Here is a 19,705-nt window from a genome sequence, read left to right on the forward strand (position 1 = left end):
ATTCCAAGTGAAGGATAATCCTCATCATCTTGAGTGAAGACACTCGCTGAAGTACTAGCAGAGCAAAAGTGGGGCCACCTGTCTTCTGTTGGTTTGCGTCACATCCTTACCGCTATTTAAAAGAATCCATTGTGAATATACCTAGATCTAGATCAGTTTGTCACCCATTTACAAAATATATACACATACGTTAAAAAACAAAACCAAACCAAACACCAGCCTGCCCCCTGCTCCCCACACCCCACCCACCCCCCACCCCCAGCCCCGACCAAAAACCCACTGGCAAGACCTCATTCAGAAATTAAGTCCGTGGGCCTATCCGATGCACGTGTTCCAATCCCAGTGGATATCAGTGTCTCTACTTCATCCCACATGTAGTGCAAAATAAATGACAGAGTAGTAAAAAAATACTGCAATTAAATTCATATTGGAACTTAAAAACCGTAATGGAAATCTACTGCTGTCCTCAAGTTGATGCCATGTGCTGAAACACGAAGATAGCTCTTAGAAGCATTTCTGACATGACTAATATCACCCTGTTTTAGAGCAATGCCTATTGTTCCAAAAGTTTTTTTTGCAAACAAGCTACAGGACAACAGCGGTTAAATTTTATGCACAAGGAATTCATTCTGTACCTATATGCAAGCCAATCGCTATTGACTAAAGAAGGTACAAAGCTGGTTCTTGCACTGCATGAATCAGCTGCTAATGAACGTTAAGTAATTAACAAAACTGCAGCTCTGACATATGTATAAAAGAGGCCTTATTAAATATGAACAACACTGAGGTGGTAAATAGTTTGGTATAAAATGCAACACAAGTGTACAATTTAGTTCCTGGTTATCTTACAGCTAGAATAAAATACTCCAAGTCCTATTCTCAAAAATGTTTTCTTTTGAAAAAATCCATGTAATTCTATTAATTCTATGAATAGCCTTACTTAAATTAAGATACTGTGGGCAACTGAAAGAACAAACATGCACAGACTGGATTTTTAACAGAAATACGCATAATGCCTTTGAGTTTTCCGTTTTGGTTTTTTTTTGTTTGTTTTCTTTTTTTTAAACATTCATATTTAAATTGATAGATGAGAGAAAGATGCCACACAAAGTATAGTGGTTAATCTGAAGTCCCATGTAACAGGCAGTTAAGTTCATATTTAGATAAAAAGGCCATTATACCTATTTACAATATACACAATTGCTTGCGAAGAAGGCAGATTTACAACTATCTTCTAAAAAGCCTTCCCCTTGCCCTCCCCCTCCCCCCGATAAAGATGGCTAGCTCTACAAAAACAAGACAAGAAGGGGTGTTTAGGATAAGTGAGGATTTTCTCGATAGCCACGTCAACATAGGTTTAGGGGTTGACAGTTCTATTGGATTTGTGGTTATTAATCATTTCTTCCTGGGCCTTGCTCTTCGCTTCATTACGCTGCCTCATTCACCTTCTGTCAACACAAATCAATTCAATGATCCCTTTTTACTTTTAGTGCTTAAAACTCAGTATAAACTTAAGTGTAAACAGACAATATTCTAATCCCTTCCGATCACTGCACGATACTCTCACTAGTTCTTGGAGTGACAGTGGGGTTGGATGCTGGATGGGGTCTCCGTTGGCCAGGACCCCATCAATTTCTGGGCCCCTCCTCTGAACCCCGCTCATGCTGCAGGTTGTAGAAGCAGTTCTGGCAGACTCTGACTGGTGATGAAATCTTCAGACGCTTGATTTCGGACTGAAACCTACTGCACCTGTAGAGGAAAAAAACACATTGCTGTCAACACAGGTCCTCTCCCAACCTGGACATTTTCTATCCAGGTGTGGAAATTATCATCATGACTTCAAATACCAGAAAACCATCCAAACTTATCTTGACAAAGAAATGCAATTCTGGCAGAAGCAGAATTTAACTTGTATGATCACCACAGAATCAATGCAATCACTCTGCGTGAGGCATAGCTTAAAAACAGCTCTTGTCACCAGCTTAGACTCAAAAAGTATAGCTACACAGATGAAACTAGAAATACCATCTCTGACCCAGCGGACCAGAGAAAAGACTCCCACCTCAGTTCCTGAGTAAGGGGAGCTCAAATACATCCTCTGTGTCATACATTTTCCTGTCTGAAGCCGCACGCTACTCGCTCCTAAATCAGCATCCTTACAGTCCTGCACATTTTGACCGGGTTGCTTGTAGACTGACAAGAACAGCTAGTTGCTGCAAAAGAAGTTTGCTTGTTTTCTGTTTTTTTTTTCTTTGCTAAGTTCATTCATGTAGAGTTTTTCCCAGATGGGTGACAGGAAGGTTTTCAAAGCTGCAAGGAGATTTCATTCTCTCCTGATACCTGTCTTGCTAACTGGATTTATAAAGGGGCTAGTCTGTCTTTTCTAATTCCTCCCTGGAAGTTTTGAGAGTGTTGATGTTTTTTCTTCATCAGTTCTGTTTTGGTAAAGGAAACCTCAGCCTTTCAGCAGGGTTCCATGGTATGCAACAGCTTTACCCAGCCTAATATACTGTATGAAAAAGAGCCCAAAAGGAGATTGTTGGCTGGCTTACTTCTGGCAGAAGAGCTGTCCACAGTTCCTGCAATGGTGACGCCTCTCAGTGAGTGAGAAACGGACTGCGCAGCCCGAACAGCTGTCTCCCCCCTCGTCCTTCACCCAGTGATCCGCTGCAGATCGGCCAGGCTGATCGCTTACAGACCAGCTGAACACTCTGCCTCGACCATCCCCAATAAGAATTCTGCTGTGATCCCTGCAAGAAAAAAGCAAAAGCATTCCTGCAACAACTCTGGCACAGTAATGCACAGGCATCCATGACTGGTTTTACACGTCAGAATATGCAATATGTTCAACTACTGGCATAGTAACGAATGTGCACGTTAGCCTCGTCTGACTGAGAAACGGAGCTGTAACAACACTCTGTGTAACATAATGCAGCTGAGTAAGTCTACTTATTTTAGTATTTTTTTAATCTCAGTCCTTGAACAAGGCTGCCCTCAGCAGAAGCGCCACAAAACAGCATTATGCAAAGAACAATGGCTGGTTCGTACCGCTTCCCGCTGACAACACTGAAAAAAATGTTTTAAGCAATCGCTTGCAAACTACTCACTTAGAGATGCCGAGTGCAGTGATTTCTGCTGGATGTGCGTTGTCTTTGCGATCAAATGCCGTGTGCATAGTTAGTTTGCTTCTAAACACCAACTGACGCTCCCATCTGTATCCTAGAAATAAGTGGGAAGTAGGAGGGGAAAAAGCAAATTTGCTTGTTCTCATTTCTGTTCCCTCCTCCCCCAACATACCTGTATGTGTGACTTGGTAGAAAGAAAAAATCTCCCCCCAGCAATAACTGTCTATGACTCAAGTTTCACTCAGGGAAAACACATTGTTCAACTGCTCCCCAATACATGTAAGAAAGGAGAGGATACAAAACAATGCACAGAGCCTACAATTTTCTCTAAGTCCAGTTGGGAGCTGCAGAGAATGGTGACATACACAGGGAAGCCCTGTACCAAAGCCTGACAGGACTGGGATAGCTTCATTTTTTATTATATTTTTAAAGTCAAGACATAGATTTCCAACTGTCATTAATTTTCTTCATATAAGCTGATATGATGCTGTGTTTTGGGTATGTGACTAAAACAGTTTTGATGGCTGTTTTTCAGCAGTACTTGCAGAGCGTCAAGGTTTTCTCTTTTTCCGCCATTCCGCTCTGCCTCCCACCCCTCATCAGGAGTTTGGAGGTGTGCAATAACTTGGGAGGGGACACAAGCTGGACAGATGACTCAAACTGACCAAAGGGATATTCCACACCATATAACATCATGCTCAGCAATAAAATTGAGAGGAGGGGTTTTTGGGGAAGGCAGCCATTTGCTCAGAGACTGGCTGGCCATCATTCTGCTTGTGGGAGGTGGCGAGTGATTGCCTTTGCACCACTTGTTTTGTCTTCCTCTTTCCTTCGCTTATTAGACTACCCTTATCTCGACTTGCGAGTTCCCTTGCTTTTGTTCTTTCTATTCTCTCCACCATCCCGCTGCAGGGGGTTGTGGTGGCAGTGGCGGCGAGCGAGCAGCTTAGCTGCCGGCCAGGGTAAACTGTCCACAGCTTCTCAAGACAAGCTTGAACAACGTGCAACCTTTGCACACAAATGTTTCTCTTCACTGACCATTTTGGAATTTATCAGCTAACCCTGCTCAAAGCTGCATAGACAGAGAGAGACTGCCTTATGGGTCAGCGCTAACAGCACTTTTACCTGACAGAGGAAACGTGCCCAATTTCTATTACCTGGTTTAAGCTTGCTGTAGTGCCGTGCTTCAGCATAGCTGGGGTGCGGGTGGTTAACCTGAGCATGGGGATGCATTTTTGCTTGTCCCTCAGAATAATTCACAAAGATAAAGCCATCTTTCTCATCCAAGCTGAGCTGGTCTGACCAACGCCTGGAATCATCAGAGCCGCTGTCTGCTGACCATGCTGCTGCTGCTCTGTTTGATGATGACCGAGGCCTGTGGCTGGTGCTGCTTGGTTGACTCTGGCTCTCCTGCAGTTTCGTGTCCTGGCCTATGCATGGATCGTCTGCCTCAGAGTCACTGCTGTCCTCTTCGTGGGCTTCCTGCCCTGGATTCACCCAACAGGAGAGAAGACATTGTTGGCAAGACTGCTTATAGTTTGAGCTTTTTCCCTATTCTGCTGCTGCATTACCTACAACCCAACAGATACCACCACAGCATGACTAGAGGGAAACTGCATGCAGGCGTCTCAAAGCCTTTGCAGTGATTCCTGGTAGGAGCTGAATCTCACTATCCATCTTTTTTGCACTGGTCCGTCAGAAAACAGCACTCCTTAGCTGAAGCTGTTTCCTACAATAGTCCATCTGAGGTAGACTACGATAGACACAATGAGCAACATTTTCAAAAATGCTCAAATTAGTAAAACCAAATCCTGCTGCCTTTCAGCAAAACTTACACAAGTAAGCACAGTCAGCTATGCTGAAACTCCGGTTGACTGAGAAACACGATGCAGATTTGTTAATAACGGATTTGTTAATACAAAAAAAGCAACTATTGAAGATATTTATATTCCTAGTGACACTGAAAAAGAAGAGTGGTATTCATATAATAATTACTAATGAGTATCATGCAATCCAGATCCAAATCCAGATCTTATCTTCAATACGAAGAGGGCAAGAGGAAGATGAGATGGCTAAAAGAAACACCCATCAAGCACGGACCAAAATCTTCTAACAGGGTAAAATGATATGGCCAGCATTGCTTCTCTAAACAGCATGCTGTTCCATCAGTAGATTTTTAAGTCTGCTGTTATGCTATAATTCCATTTCAAAATAAAAAATAAATCTAGCTTTTGGACAATGGTAGCATCCATTGGGTTCACCAACAGCAGAAACAACCACACAGAGAAAAGTTCAATCTTCACAGAAAAAAAAAAAAAAGCTATGACGAGCATGATTTTTTTCTTACTCATAGCAGTATGAAACTACCATAAGCAAGGTGGTGAACAAAGAACTCGGATGCTCTATTTATTATGCCCACCGGATGTCTATTGTCTTTTGAGACAAAATCTCCATCGTCCATTCTGCACTGTATAACTGCAGGATTTTACCTACATATAGCGAAGATCAGATAAAAGGCAAATACAAAACACTTGTCAGGAGACATACCTATTTGTGCTTCTTGACAATCCTCTTGCATTTCCAGCACTTCCACAGGCTCTGGAGCTGGTGTTTCTGGTACTTGCAAAAACTCCATCCGCCAGAACTGGAGGGACAGGGGATAAGCAAAATGGCACATACTGAACTCTTAGCTTTCTTCTGAGCTACTTCTAGAGTTAAGATGGCTTATTAGAACTGTGCATTTGCACCGGCAGCAGGAGAGGCAGGTCACACCTCCATACTAAGCCCTGGTTTTGGGGGGCTAGATACCATAAAAGGACATTTGTGTTCATGCCTGAATGACAAGTGAACAAGTCTTGTGCTGTTATTTAACATCTTAGCTGTTCAAATGAAAAAAATCCACTCCACATAGCAATCTGACCAGCAGACTCTGGTTAAGGCAGACCCAGGACTGCACACAGCAAAGTACTGAAAATCAGGTTAGACTCGCAGTGATCAGAGATGCCACAAAGTTCCTCTTTTCTTTCTAGGTAGCAAAATGAATTGTCTCAAGGTGTGCAGAACAAAAATGGTGAATGAAAACTACAATCTCCAGGCATGAAAGCTGGTGACCAAAAAGTGACCAAAGTAGAGCAAGAAGGAAAATGTATGCTGCTGACTATTGCTAGTTACCACATCACAACAGGTGCATCGAAAAGAAGAAAACTGAAAGGCTGCATAGGAATGTCAGCTCACTGAAAGAGTTTTCCAATCTTCAGTGTCCATCTAACTTGTGGACAGGATACAGTGCACCACCCTGTGCAGAAACGGCACAGCTGGTTCCAGCACCACCAACAGCCTGCATCGTCTACTCAGCCTGGACTCCCTCCTTCCTGCAGGACTAGCTGCTCAGGTGGAGCACCCAAGTATAGCATCACTGCTTCCGGTACTGGCCAGGCCACTGTGTTGGATAGACATGACTTCTCTAACTGCTACTACTACGGCGTAAACTTATTTCTCCAAGCAGTGATTTCTGGTACTTACCCGGACAACTCCATCCGAGTGTCCTGTTACTATGACGTTCTGGGTATCCCACTCATTCATCTCTGACACAAAGCAACACATTATTTGCTGGCTTCGGCCAGTGAAAGTGTTTACGCTTGCGGTAGGGCTGCCATTAATGCTCCATACATGGATGTAAGTGCCAGCACATGATACAATATCCCCCTGGCAAAGACAAATAACACATCCATATTTCAATACAAGTCTCAGGTTTTCTTCAGCAAAAATATAAGCCAGGTTCATTTATAAGCCAAGCTCAGCCATCAAGGCTGGCACTTTTCAGGAAGTTCTATTCCAAGCTGAGTTTGGCCACCTAAACAAATCTTTAGGATGACATGCATTTTTTAAAATTGTACATAGAAAACCAGACTTAGTAGCAACCTATTTGTTGTATTTACAGCATACAATGAGTAGACCAATTCCTCCACTTTTCACAGCATAACAATCCAACCACGTATTTTCAGCACTTTCCCTTCTCAGTTTTCAAAGACTCTGCTCATGTTGATTCCGCTCTTTTTCCACAAACATGTACCGCCTTAAATTTCATTTGCTTCCTTACTGGGAAACGAGCAAGAGATGGTCCAAACTAGTGCAGAGGGGAAATGGGAACTGCAGTCTAGTCTAAAACGCTGGCAACGCTACAACCACCAGACTACTAGCAGCTAATAAACTGTGCCTCCTGCCTCCCCCCTCCTTGCATTACAGCCCCATTTTGTCTTGATTTCAACCACTACATCTGCTCCAGTTGCGACATGGTCCATCCAGCCCTGATAGATCAGCTACGTAAAGTTTCAACTCAGGCAAATTCTTTGATGTGCATGAGAGCCAGATAAATGGCAACCCGTAACTTATGGGACCACCAGGGAGACGAGCTTTTAGGATATGCCTGTTTCTGCTACAATTGTCACTGCAGCTTCATCCAAGGTACATTCTGCTTCCTTTAAATTAAGCGTAAGAGAACAGAAGTCAACCAAGGTCACATATCAAAATCTTTTCTTAGTTCCTGTGGCAGGTCTGACAACCCACTTTGAACGCCATGCTAGCTATTCCGCTGACAGCACTGTTAATAAGCCCTTCCGAGCTCAAGCTGCTCTGGATGGAATAAACCCATGTGCGCCTCTGGACAAAAGACGCAAACTATTCCCTAAACCAGCTAATTAGTTTTCAGATGAGTTATGCAAGTTTTGCCAAAACTAACAGAAGAGCCTAGCTTGTTTTTCTTTGGTTCAACAGCTTCTGACTCTTGCTGCTGTTCCCACTGCACATTAGTGAATGGTATTTGGGTCTTACCGTTAATTCATTTATACAGAGTGCTGAAACTGGAGCCCTGTGACCTCGAAGCTGTGTTAGAAAAGAGAGTTTATTCAAATCCCAGATGATGCAGGTGCGATCCCGTGATCCACTCACAATTATGTGATAAGCTAGCGATGCTGTTAAGCATGTGACGGTGTCAGTATGACCCAGTAATGCCTGCAAAACACAAGTCAGGAGGAACAAGCTACAATCAGGAGAGAGCACAAAAATTACTACGTTAAATCCACTTATCTGAAAAGATTCAGATAATGTAAACACGAATATCCTATCAGAAGACGCACCTGACTTACAAGTAATCAGTTGGCAACTATTTTCACAATTGAAAATGATAGCAGTAATATTTTTTTCCATTTAAAAAGTACTCTCACAAAACCAAATTTCAAGGATGTAATGTTATATAGCCTTCTACTGAAAAATAAACCAAAAATAAATTTCCCAGCCATTCTACATCCTCCATCTGCCTCAATAGCCTGTTTACAGGGTCAGTATGTGTTCCAGGCTGCACCCGAAATTACATTCTGAAAATAGAAATTCTTTGTAAGTATGAAAGGACTCCTATATAAACTTCTGTTGGTGTCTGAGGAAAGATAAAAGAGACAAGAAAGAGTTGCAACCAAAAAGGCAAAGTCAATTGGAAGGAGGAGAAAACTACAAGAATCTACTTGTATTAGACTCTGCTTTTATGTTTCAGGCTTAACCTAACCATTGGAAGAGGAGTCTGGAATACAGTCAGATTATTGCAGCTTACTCAGTTAAAAATCATTGGCTGAATTACAGTAAACCACCTTCAACATGCTGCCCTGAAATTCAAGATAAGAACAGTGCAAGATTAAACACTATGAAGTAAAACACTTTGGAAACACAGCTTTGGACAGTTGTTGGAGACCGCGCCAGGGAAGTTATTAAATCATTCCCTAAATTTCTTCCCTTAAGTTTGAGTGGAAGCTTTCCTCCGGAAAGAGTCCTGCTATTAAGATGCTAACAGGAACAGTAACACTTAAAAACCTAGCTACCTATAACAATGATACACAGCTTCTAGGATATTTTGAGGTAGTTGGGATTTTTTTGTTGTTGTTTGTGGGTGGGTTTTGTGGTTTTTTTGTGGTTTCTTTTTTTTTGTAAGTAAACACACAAGACTTACTCTGCACTTAGCTGCAACTGACTTTAAAGCACGGGTGCTCGTTTGTTAGAGTCAAAGTTGATGTTTTGAATTAACAAAGCAAGAACAACTTAAGGTCATCCTGAACAAGTATACTCTGCTCCACAAACATCACTGCCAGAAAGAGCAAAGTTTTGTGCAGCAGCGGAATTTAAATAGACATATTTTTACAGAAAAAAGTAATTTAAAAAAATTAGAAAAGGAAAATGAACCTTTAAGAGAGTCTCCTTCACTGCCCTCCCTGACACAGTTTTCAGATAGGGCTGTTTTGCATACAACACTACAATATAGCAGATGATTTCACAAAACACACCTGTATAATTTTGTTAACATCGCTGCTAAATTCCCCATCTCTCCAAAAAGCTTCTGGTGATCAACTCTCCTTAAAAACGATGCAATTTTAAAGACACATTTTGCCCACTTCCAATGCAGATCAGTACCTCGACTACTCAGGTCTCCAAAGGTCTGCTGGACTCACGGTTTCAAAGCTTATTATGTGAGCAATACCCCTTTCATAATTCCTTTGATCCTGTAATACAATTTACGTAAAAGGCATCTTTATTGTATTTTACCTGTTTCAGTGTGAGGGCTTTAGCTTTTTCTTTGGAGATGCCCATTTCCCACACACACACCGCTGTGCTTGTTCCTCCAGTGATAACTAGTTTGGGGTTGGGGCAAATGGCACACAGTATCTGACCCCATTCTGACAAACATTCATAAACAATTACTGCCTAAAAATAAAGAAAACAAAGAAGAATTACTTGCAGGATAGTGTGCCATAGAACAAAAATAAAAACCTGAGTGCCACCCTGCACACTGGACCATTAAGTAACTATTCTATCACTGCTACCCCTTATGCAGTTTTTCCTCAAACAGAAGCAATTCCAGCCTCTGCCATAAGATGCCTCCCAAGAGAACATGAGACATGAGCTGTAACTGCATAGATTTAATTCATTCATGTTTTGCAGACCTGGTAAAAAATTATTATTAATTGGTTTATGTCATTCTGCCAGCATTCTGATGAAAACCATCAGGATAGGGAGCAATAAAACATATGCAGTACATTACTTCATTCACACGTGAAATAAATTTCCATTGTTAGATTTTTTCACTATTGAGTACTAATTGCTTTTGGTACATTCAGCACCGAGACAGATTTCAGATTACAAACCTTGTCCGACTCATAGGTACCCAGTCTACAGCTGAGGTCTGCATAGCCCCAGGCAAAAGTTTTATTCCACGTAGGCGGGATGAGAACCTTATTCTGTTCTACTGCCAGAATGCCTTTATCAGTACACACGATCTGTCCCACAGGCTCCTTGAGCTCTAAAAAAAGAAAATGGTGTTATGTTTTATTGCTAGCACAGACAAATACTATCTGATCCCATTAAATATCTGCTGCTCTGCAAAAGCAGGATCTCTGTGTTGGCTATGTTATACAAATCTTTGTTTCAACTGCAACAATTGCAACTCTTGCTTTATTCCTTACAAATGCAGGGCTAAGCACCATCAGTAGTGGCGAGAATACGCCGAGGATCACAGATAGCTCTGATCCCATCTGCGATGCTGCACAAAGCGTTCTTCAGACAAGATGTCTGTGGTCATTAAAAGCGATCGTACCGTTTTTGGCACAAGTAAAAAAAAGGTTTTGGTATCGATTCCAACATCTTGGCCAAGAGTTCCCACAGGCCACATTCCTGACTACAGCCCGTGGTATACTACCTGTTTTTCCCCAAGCTTTGCAAATATAGATGAGTGCTTTCTAATTTCCTGTCTTAGAGTGTAGCCCTGCTATGTAATAGAACGTCCTTCTCTCTTTACAGCAGGCAGGCACAGATTCATTTAATCAACTAGGAAAGAAATCACTTGGTAGCATTTACCTGCCTCAGACAATTAACTTTTGTTCAGTCCAATGTCAGATATTAAGTCAAAACCCACCTCTTTTCGTCTCAGTGCAGCTACCAACACCACCCTTTCCTGCCAACATTTCTCAGTATTTCTTGGCACTACGATAAAGAATCCTTCTGCTACGACAATCACAAAAATTGCTTCTGAGCCTGCGATAGCCTCAATGTACCCTGAATATTGTTTGTTAAATCAAAACTTTAAAGAGGCGCTTGGGCCCAGTTTTATCCCTCTATTTTAAAAAAGTTATATTAAACCGGCACAGATTTGTTGCTTCCCAAGTACACTTTAAGGTAACTAAGAACATAATCTTACAGCGTTAGGGTATTTTAAATTTGTCTTTCTCACAGAAGTACAGGCGTTAAGAACATTAGAACTAAGCAAAACATGGAAAAGGACAATCTCGCTAAAACTCTATACGCTCTGGCAAAGAAACAGGAATAATTACCGTGGTTCTACAGTTTACCTTTCACTGGGGCAAGAGATGGCCGCAGGTTGTCCAAATGATGGAAAAAAATCTTGTCACTTGTGGAACCAGGGGGCACAGAGGTTCCCACAGCCTCTCCATTCAGTCGGCTTCTAACACGCTTTGGTGGGTGTGGTTTTTTAAAGAGCTGAAATTCATCAAGAAATTAATTATCATCAAAGATTACAGGTTTACAAGAGCACAAGCTTACAAAGGATCATCAGTACATCCAATTTACCTTCTAAAAATTCTGCAGGTCAGCAAATGTTACTTAACTGTTCTCAGTACTCACTAATAACCTATGGCAACCACTTCAAGAAGACTTCAACAGATAATATGAAATCCAACAAGGACATAACGAGCAAGTATTTTTAAAGCTACCTCCAAGTTGCAAAAGCAGTTGAAGTAAAGCAAGCAAAAATCCCAAAGCTGATGCGTAACGCGGTGTTAAATTCTAACCTGGGACAAACTGAAAGCTAAGTTTTGGTTTTGAAACAAACTCTGTCCCACGAACAGCAGCTCACGCACTTGGAGGCAGCCAGGCTACCAAAGAACAGAGTGACAGCAAGGGTGGGCACGTAATCAGACCGCATATGACAATCACACAGAAGAAACGCATCTTAGCACCTGATTATCTTCCACCTAGCTTTTCATGACGAGTGACTGAATTTCCATTTTACTGCTTCAGTGACCATTCCTAGTATCTCAGACAGCGTTAAACAAGCCAATCATCGCTTCTAATAAGCCGCGATCATCAATGACACACACTAAGGTTTATCACGTGAAAAATTCATAATAAACTTCTTGGATGGTAGATGCTATGTATTATAATATGTAAATGACAAATATAAACATTGCGTGGTGGTTTGTAAGATTTCGATTACTCTTTCGCAGAGAGGCTATTACAACCCTGAAAGGAGAACTGAAATTCCAAGGCTGAAAGTTCTTTTCCTCACAGCCCTTCAAGATGTGTTACCTGTTTGCCTATCCAAAGCAGAGGGAACATGCATAAGCCCAAGGTAGCTGAGCTACAAGCATGCACACACGTTTCTACTGCTCGCACCTACACTCTGGGTACGAAGGGTAACAAGAGGCCTACGTGCCACAGCTCTCCCTGAACTACAGCATGCCTCCCGTCTGGCTGGGCTATGAGAAGATGGAGAGAGAAGGCACATCACACAGCGTTCACACGGAAGACTGATCTCAAAAAATGCCAGTTCCAGCAAGAAAAAAAAACAAACTCCTTTCTCCTTTGAGCAACCATTCCTCTTGCTTATTCATTCTGTTCTGCCCCCCCAGGCTGCGGCATCTCAGAACCCTCGCAGAGTCTGCGAGAGCCCTCTTCCAAATGCAGCACCAGCTCTGCAACGTTTTGCAGTACAACTTTTTTAAATGGGAAACAGAAGTACTAGGGGCGTTACTGATGGAACAGATGGGATAAAGAAGATGTAGTCCTCATGTTACATCTCCATGCAGGAAAGTTTTTTAAAGTTTCACTGGACAGCAAAAAAAACCCCTACAGAAATGCCTATTTAAAAAAAAAAAAAAAAAAAAAGAGGGAGAAAGAAAACGTCACCCCCCAAAAAAAAACCTAAAAACCCACAGAGTAAAACTTTAGATTTAATATTACATTTCATAATTTAATGTAATCTCTTAAAGAGAACACGAACTTTAAAGCTGCACCAAAAATGTGTCTGTATAGCTCCTTAACTATAGGTGTCCTACAAGAGCCAATCTTCTTAATTTAAATTTTGAGGGTTTTTTTCAACAGATTCTTCAAATAAAAGATGTGGCCAAGCCCTGCAAAATGCCAAGAGACTGGCGTGAAAAAAAGGAAGCATCAGTTCTTATAGAAATTATTTTATTACAGGATAACTTAAAATACTTAAACACTAGGCATGACTTTGAAGCTGAACTTTCACTACTCCCCTCTGACTTTGCAGCAGTAATATGCTTATTTTTTTGATGCTGATTTTTAGAGTTGAACCATAACTCATTTCGCCTTTATTTTAAGGGTACCAAGGAAAAAAAAAAAACAAAAAACAAAACACATCTCTAATCTCACAAGCAAAGCCCAAAGTTGATCTTCATTGCATTTATGATGGAAATGTAAATAACTTCACATCACTGGAAGATTATTTATGGAAAAACACTCCCAGGAAGTTCCACTCCTAAAACACTTTGCCATTCTATATTAACGCATTTCAATTTGAGTGTCATCTGGCAAATAAGAATTCTACGAAGGGTATACCTGCTTTGGTATCTGTCCAAAGTTATTAATGAATCCTATGGTAGCTGTCTCTTTTAATGGATCATTGATGTTATATATGTCCACTTGCCCCTCATAGAAGAGATGGTGAAAGACATTTACAGCTTCTACAGCAGCAGGACCTTGCTGTTTATAGCCAAAGATCAAGTCAATCCACTCATGCAGATGTGCACTCACAAAGTCACATTCCAGAGCCTGAAATTCAAAAAGCTTGCATTAAAACGAGCCATATCGGTCATCAGTTGTCTACTCCACCTGCCACAAAGAAAAACACAGACTATATTTTGACATATACTTGTTATGTTTTGATAAAGCTTTTCACTGAAGCAAGTCTTGCCTCAGCGTACTCCCTAGCCAAAAAGGAAGGGGAGGAAACATCGGTTCTACAGACCTCTGCAACAATTAGCCATCAACCCAGAACTCATGGACTGGCTAGTAGCTGTGACTGCACGAACTGAGCTTAGATTAATATGCAGTGGAAAATCCCAACTGATGTCTTCTATTGTCATTATTAAAATGCAAATTACCTCCCGATGAACTCTGATAAATTCACGAGGATCTCCTTTTGCCCATGGGGGGAGTATTACATCACCAAGTTTAGTGCCATTTTGTTTGCAACCTATTAAAAAAAAAAAGAAAAATTTGGAGAGAAGCACTGAAACTGCACTGCAACAGCAATGGTGAAAAAAATTTATTAAAAAAAAATCAAATTGTAACACCTTTCCTTTATAAAGGAAGCCATTTCAGTCTTTTCTTTAAAATACTGTGTCATTTTTAAATGTTAGGCAATAAAACACGAAAAATTCTGCCTCCGTTGTTCATGTAAGATTGCTTGCAGGAGGAAGAATTCAAATAATCCTTGCTAAGACTTTTGAAAATGATGATAGCGTTTCAGCATACGGTCTTCAAAACAAACATTACCCTTCTAGCTAGAGGCATTGAATAGATTAGTCCTCCTCAGTCTTCACAACTTCATAATGTACAGTCTGAACTCCAAACCTTTATGTTTCCCCATCAAGTGCTCTGGGAACATGATTATTTTGTCTTTATTTTTCCATTTAAGTAAATTTCTGCTTTTCTCTCCCTGTCCTGGGAAAGACCCACTGCAGTGCATGAAAGTTAATGAAAACAACAGCCTTCTGCAATCACTGCACACCAGAACCTTGTTCTGTTAGTTTGGCTCGCACCTAAGCGGCCAACCCTGCTACTGGGAACTGCTACCATAGCAGCTGTCCATTTTGCACCCAGAGGAATCAGCATAGCAAGGTTCATTTTCTGATCTCTTTTTGACTTCCTTGTTCTGATTCTATGAGGAAAACTGCAATAAACATGCCAGCCCCAATTTAAGAGAGGATGTAATTTCCTGTATTTGGTGTCTGTTTAGTATGTATACAGCAATGGCATGACAACCGAGTATATTTTGAAGAAAATAAATCCCAGTACAAGACAGTGTAACAGCAAACTGTACGGAGAAGCCTTGGTGGAACAGTATTTCATCCCAGGGTTTATTTTCTTCACAATACAAACATTCTATATCAAGGAATGGAATTATTGTTTTACCCATGAGAATGGCTACACATCATAGGAGTACAGGCTAAATAGTAATTTCCTAGCAGTGAAGAGCTAACTGGTATCCTCCACAAGCTTCATACCCGAGGACACTGGTGATTCCCCCGGGCATGGTCTGGCCACATACATTCATCTGGGTCCCGGATAGCTCCCTTCCCACTCTGAACAGTAAATGGTGGCACACTGCGATTACTAAAAACGTATTTGTTAAGGCTTCCCAGTTACGTTCTTGTTTTGTCGCTTGTTGCCAAGAGACAATTCCACGCTTCCTAGTAGCTCAGAGGAACACCAACATATTTCCAGGTTTACAGGGGTGCACAAGTACCAAGTACTTTGCTCCAACAGAAACATTGCTTGCATCTTCCTCTCTTTATCTGGGGAGGAGGGGAGCAGGATTGCTACGAATTAACACAACCAAAAGTATTACACAGTGCTTGACAGTCATTCATAACAAAACCTTTTCTGCTGTTGTTCCAAATGCTCAATGAAGAATTTCTGATGGTCACAGTCCAAGATCATCAGACAGAGCTAAGTAGACAAGACCTCAACATTTTTCCGGTAATGGCCATACCCTTCTGCGTGAAATACACTTGGGAGAGGTTTTGCGGGCTGTTCTTTTTGTATTGCTTTTGTTTTTGTAAGGGTGTGCTTCCAATCTCTTACAATACATTTTGAATAAAGGATTTGAGACCGTTAAAACCTACGACTTGATGCACCTTTAGTATTGCTATTAGATTCACAGCACAGAGCTCAGAAAATAAGAGCTTAATGCCACTGATAAGAGTGACATAAATACTAAGGAACACGCATTTCCCATGGCCAAAAGGTGTGAAATTTGACTCCTGTTGAATAACCACTCTCACTAAAGCTAACTGCGACATTACAACAAAATCTATAGGAATACTTTTAAGAAGCAGCTCTAAAAGTGAAGACTGTCAAACAGATTTTGCAAAGCTTAAGAAAATATGCAAAAAAGATAGTGAACACCATCACGGAGTAGCAAGTTACATGGAGAAAAATGCAAACCAGAGAAACTCCAGGTAAAACATGACTCTCTGTGTGTTTTGAACTGGTAAAAAAACCCCAAAAATCAACTAAAACACGCCACTCCAAACAAAAATCCTCTTTGGGTATTTCAGTGTCTTGTTCAGCAATTCTCAGAACAAACTTCACGTTAACTGCTTAAAATGAATGCTCACTGCTTGAGAAAATACCGTAAGTCTGATAAATCTGAAAAAAAATAATCTGAGGTATCACAGCGGAAATAAGAATTCCTGCTACACTCTTCTCAAAATCATGAGATCTGAATCACTCAGACTTTCAAACATAATGTTGAATAAACATGTAGTATCAGGAAATGCCAGAAGTAGTCCCGCTTATGCTTCCATGTCAGAACGTGCAAGTCATCTATCATTTTTCCATGCAGTTAAACAGATCTTTTTCTGCCCCTATTACGAGACAGTTTTCTCATGTCGGACTGTCCGGCGCTGCTCTCGCACCCGCAGCAATGCTATCAAGCTCTTTCTGCCTACCTAGGTCAAAATTGTTGGAATTGAGCAGGAACTCAGGGAGGTAGAAGAACTCTGGGATGAGCTCCTTCACATCTGCCATGTTGTGCTTCGACGCTGAATACCAAGCCTCCCGTACACTGTGAAACATTCGGTCAGCCAGGTCAAAGTGACCACCCTGTGGGACAGAGCGAGAAGCATGTCAGCATCAGAGTATCTTGCAGCACAGCAGATTTTGCCAAGGCAGCAAACCAGAACATCCTCTGCCTAATAAAGACACTACAGAATGTAGCACATTTCTTCCTTTAACACAACTGATTTAAACAGCTGTGTTACTTTTTGGTACACAATAACAGCACACATAAAGCACTGAGATACAGACATACAGAATTTTAAGAGGAGAGTAATCTAGTCCTATTTCAAAGTTTAGTCACTTCCAGAGAAACATAAATCTTTTTGCCTGATGGCTTCTGTCTAGGAAAATATTTGACATGTAATGTTACAAACCCATCAAACTGGCAAACAATTCCAGGCTTTACGAACGTTTGTTTATTTTAACACTCAGTACTAAAATGGCTCTTTAGATAGACATATTCGTTTAAAATTACAATCTTTCAACACCTCCAGCACAGAACTAAACAACTGGCATATGATTCTTTCAATGACAGACAAATAAAGCATGATGAGCAAAGTATTTTTCATGATAAAACTTGCTTTGGTTTTTGTCTACTGATATTTTGTTCCACATACATTCAGAAAAATGTTCAAACCACAAGAAAGAGAAAATGCAAGTTCTATGACATCTTTTACAAAGAAACATCAAAAACGCCCAGACTAAAAATATTTATTCTACCATATTTGATGAAAACAAAGCTGACTGATCGTATTTTTCACTTAGGTCTCAAACATACAGCAGGAAAGAAACACAAAGTGAAGCGATGTAATTTTTACCTGTAACCGTAAGAAAATCTGAGTAAAAGGCTCCATCCGGACAAGATAGGAAGCCACTATCATGGCTGATGAATAATGCGTCCCATAGTGATAAGCTGGAGTTTCCCCTGCAGAAGATTAGAAATCATAAACATAGAACAAATAAAGCAGGTAGGTGACAGAATCAGTACTAACTGAAAAAAAAATTAAATTAGTGCGGCATTTTAATTACTCTGTGACCTCAGACACATTTTAAATTGGCATTTGTAATTTTCATTCTTGAGAATCTGAAAGCTTTATGTTTTGTCATGGCCACTACTTGAGGTTTGGCTGCAGTCCAGCAGCCCTAATTCAATGCGCTTCTGCAGAGCGATACTGAATGGCTAGTCATTTTTTATTTTAACTAATTGAAATGTTACAGCGCAGCTATGGTGATTTCTGCTGCAGAAACTTTTTTTTTTTTTTTTACTTTTAGTTTTATTGGTTACTCTGGAATTAAAGGCTTGGGCAGAAATACAACTCAGAATTGTTGGCTACAGATTTTGTACAGCTTTTACTTTCTTAATTTCCTGGCAAAAAGTCTGCATAAATACACTTAGAACATACTGATTCATTTCTAGAAATGAACGTCTTTGCCACCTGCTGTTGTTAGATACAGAACAGCACTGCAGTAGTTAAACAGGCTTGTGCCTTCAATAAAAGCACACAAGAAGAATCATATCATACAGTATCATTTATTATCGTATAGTATCATATAATAGCTGCCTTACCAAACACACAAGTTTTATTTTCAATATATAAAGAAGCTCTAAAATCAAGAATATGTAACTTAATCGCATCTCATTCTGAGGGGTTTTTTTTAGCTAAGAAAGCACTGTTTCCTTACCAAAAAAACATGCATTAAGAAATGAAAAAGCTAGAGTACCACTAATGCAGAAGTATTCCCATTCCTTTGTACAACTTCTTTTCTTGCAGCAGCACTCAAACTGTCTTAGTACAGACAGCTGGTTGTGTGCTTCACATGCCTGCCCATTCTAGCCTTTAGACAATGTTAAACTGTTCTGAATGTGCAACTGTTTTGGCTTTATTTTTACATATAAACAAAAGCCATCGTTTGGATTTAAAACAAACAACACAGCAAGAAAACCAACGTCCCTTTGCTCTAATTCAGTATTTGTTGAAGAATCACTAAAAACCACAGTAGAGTTCTGCATATCCACATCCAGACCTCTTGACCCATAATATAAAAATCCATTACTCCCTCCCATCATGTGACAGGCACATGTCCCTCTGCTCTTCCTGCAGGATGTATCGTTACTTACCATTGGGATCTTCCCAATCTTTGTATCGCTTCTTGTACTGGGCTAGCCTGTCTTCTGTTTGAGCTCCCATGGGCTTGGCCAGGTTTCTGAATGTCTTGGGATTTGTAAGATCCAGTTCCTTTAAAAATAAAAGACACCAATTTTATGAAAAAAGCCAAAAACCAAACAAACCCTTTCTACACTGTAGATGACCATATTTAACACCACATACTTCCTAAGGCTGTCATCTTTGTTTTCTACACACACAGTAGGTGCAATGTTGGATATGCTTAAAACAGTCCTTCAGTCTGATCTAAGCGAGTCTGTTTTTTATTTTAAGTCACATCTGGGCTCCGGGTAATTTTTGCCCTGCTCCCCTCACCCCGTTCCCCAATTCCCCCTAATTCTGTTCTTGAATACTTGACATGCGCCCTAACAATATTTTATGTTATGGTCTGGCTGATAGCAAGAGCTGCCCACAAAAGCATTAATAGGATGTTTCATCTTTTTCAAAAGCAAATTCTTCACCATGGGACCAGATTTCACAGCAGCCCCTTCCAGAGTCTTCTGGACAAGCATGCTTTCTCTGTGGGCATAACGTCCTTCAGGATATTCAGTA

The 19,705-nt window shown here is 40.7% G+C and overlaps 1 protein-coding gene across 1 annotated transcript in view; it reads right to left on the minus strand.

The window, feature by feature from the left end:
• Positions 1-275: 275 nt before the first annotated feature.
• The window catches only part of WDFY3 (WD repeat and FYVE domain containing 3), a 121,101-nt gene continuing 101,671 nt past the window's right edge, over positions 276-19,705 (minus strand). Inside the window, exons 51-65 of the mRNA XM_059826993.1 lie at positions 19,108-19,225; positions 17,807-17,913; positions 16,880-17,033; positions 14,306-14,397; positions 13,761-13,973; positions 11,510-11,657; positions 10,310-10,464; positions 9,711-9,869; positions 7,956-8,135; positions 6,648-6,830; positions 5,673-5,769; positions 4,283-4,612; positions 3,108-3,219; positions 2,553-2,750; positions 276-1,749 (exon numbers count right to left, since the gene is read on the minus strand). Of these exons, the coding sequence (XP_059682976.1) occupies positions 1,629-1,749; positions 2,553-2,750; positions 3,108-3,219; positions 4,283-4,612; positions 5,673-5,769; positions 6,648-6,830; positions 7,956-8,135; positions 9,711-9,869; positions 10,310-10,464; positions 11,510-11,657; positions 13,761-13,973; positions 14,306-14,397; positions 16,880-17,033; positions 17,807-17,913; positions 19,108-19,225 (2,367 nt within the window). The 3' untranslated portion in view covers positions 276-1,628. The remainder of the gene's footprint in view (positions 1,750-2,552; positions 2,751-3,107; positions 3,220-4,282; positions 4,613-5,672; positions 5,770-6,647; positions 6,831-7,955; positions 8,136-9,710; positions 9,870-10,309; positions 10,465-11,509; positions 11,658-13,760; positions 13,974-14,305; positions 14,398-16,879; positions 17,034-17,806; positions 17,914-19,107; positions 19,226-19,705) is intronic.

Source organism: Gavia stellata, chromosome 19 (genome assembly GCF_030936135.1).
Source record: "Gavia stellata isolate bGavSte3 chromosome 19, bGavSte3.hap2, whole genome shotgun sequence".
In the NCBI taxonomy this organism is placed as follows: Eukaryota; Metazoa; Chordata; class Aves; order Gaviiformes; family Gaviidae; genus Gavia; species Gavia stellata.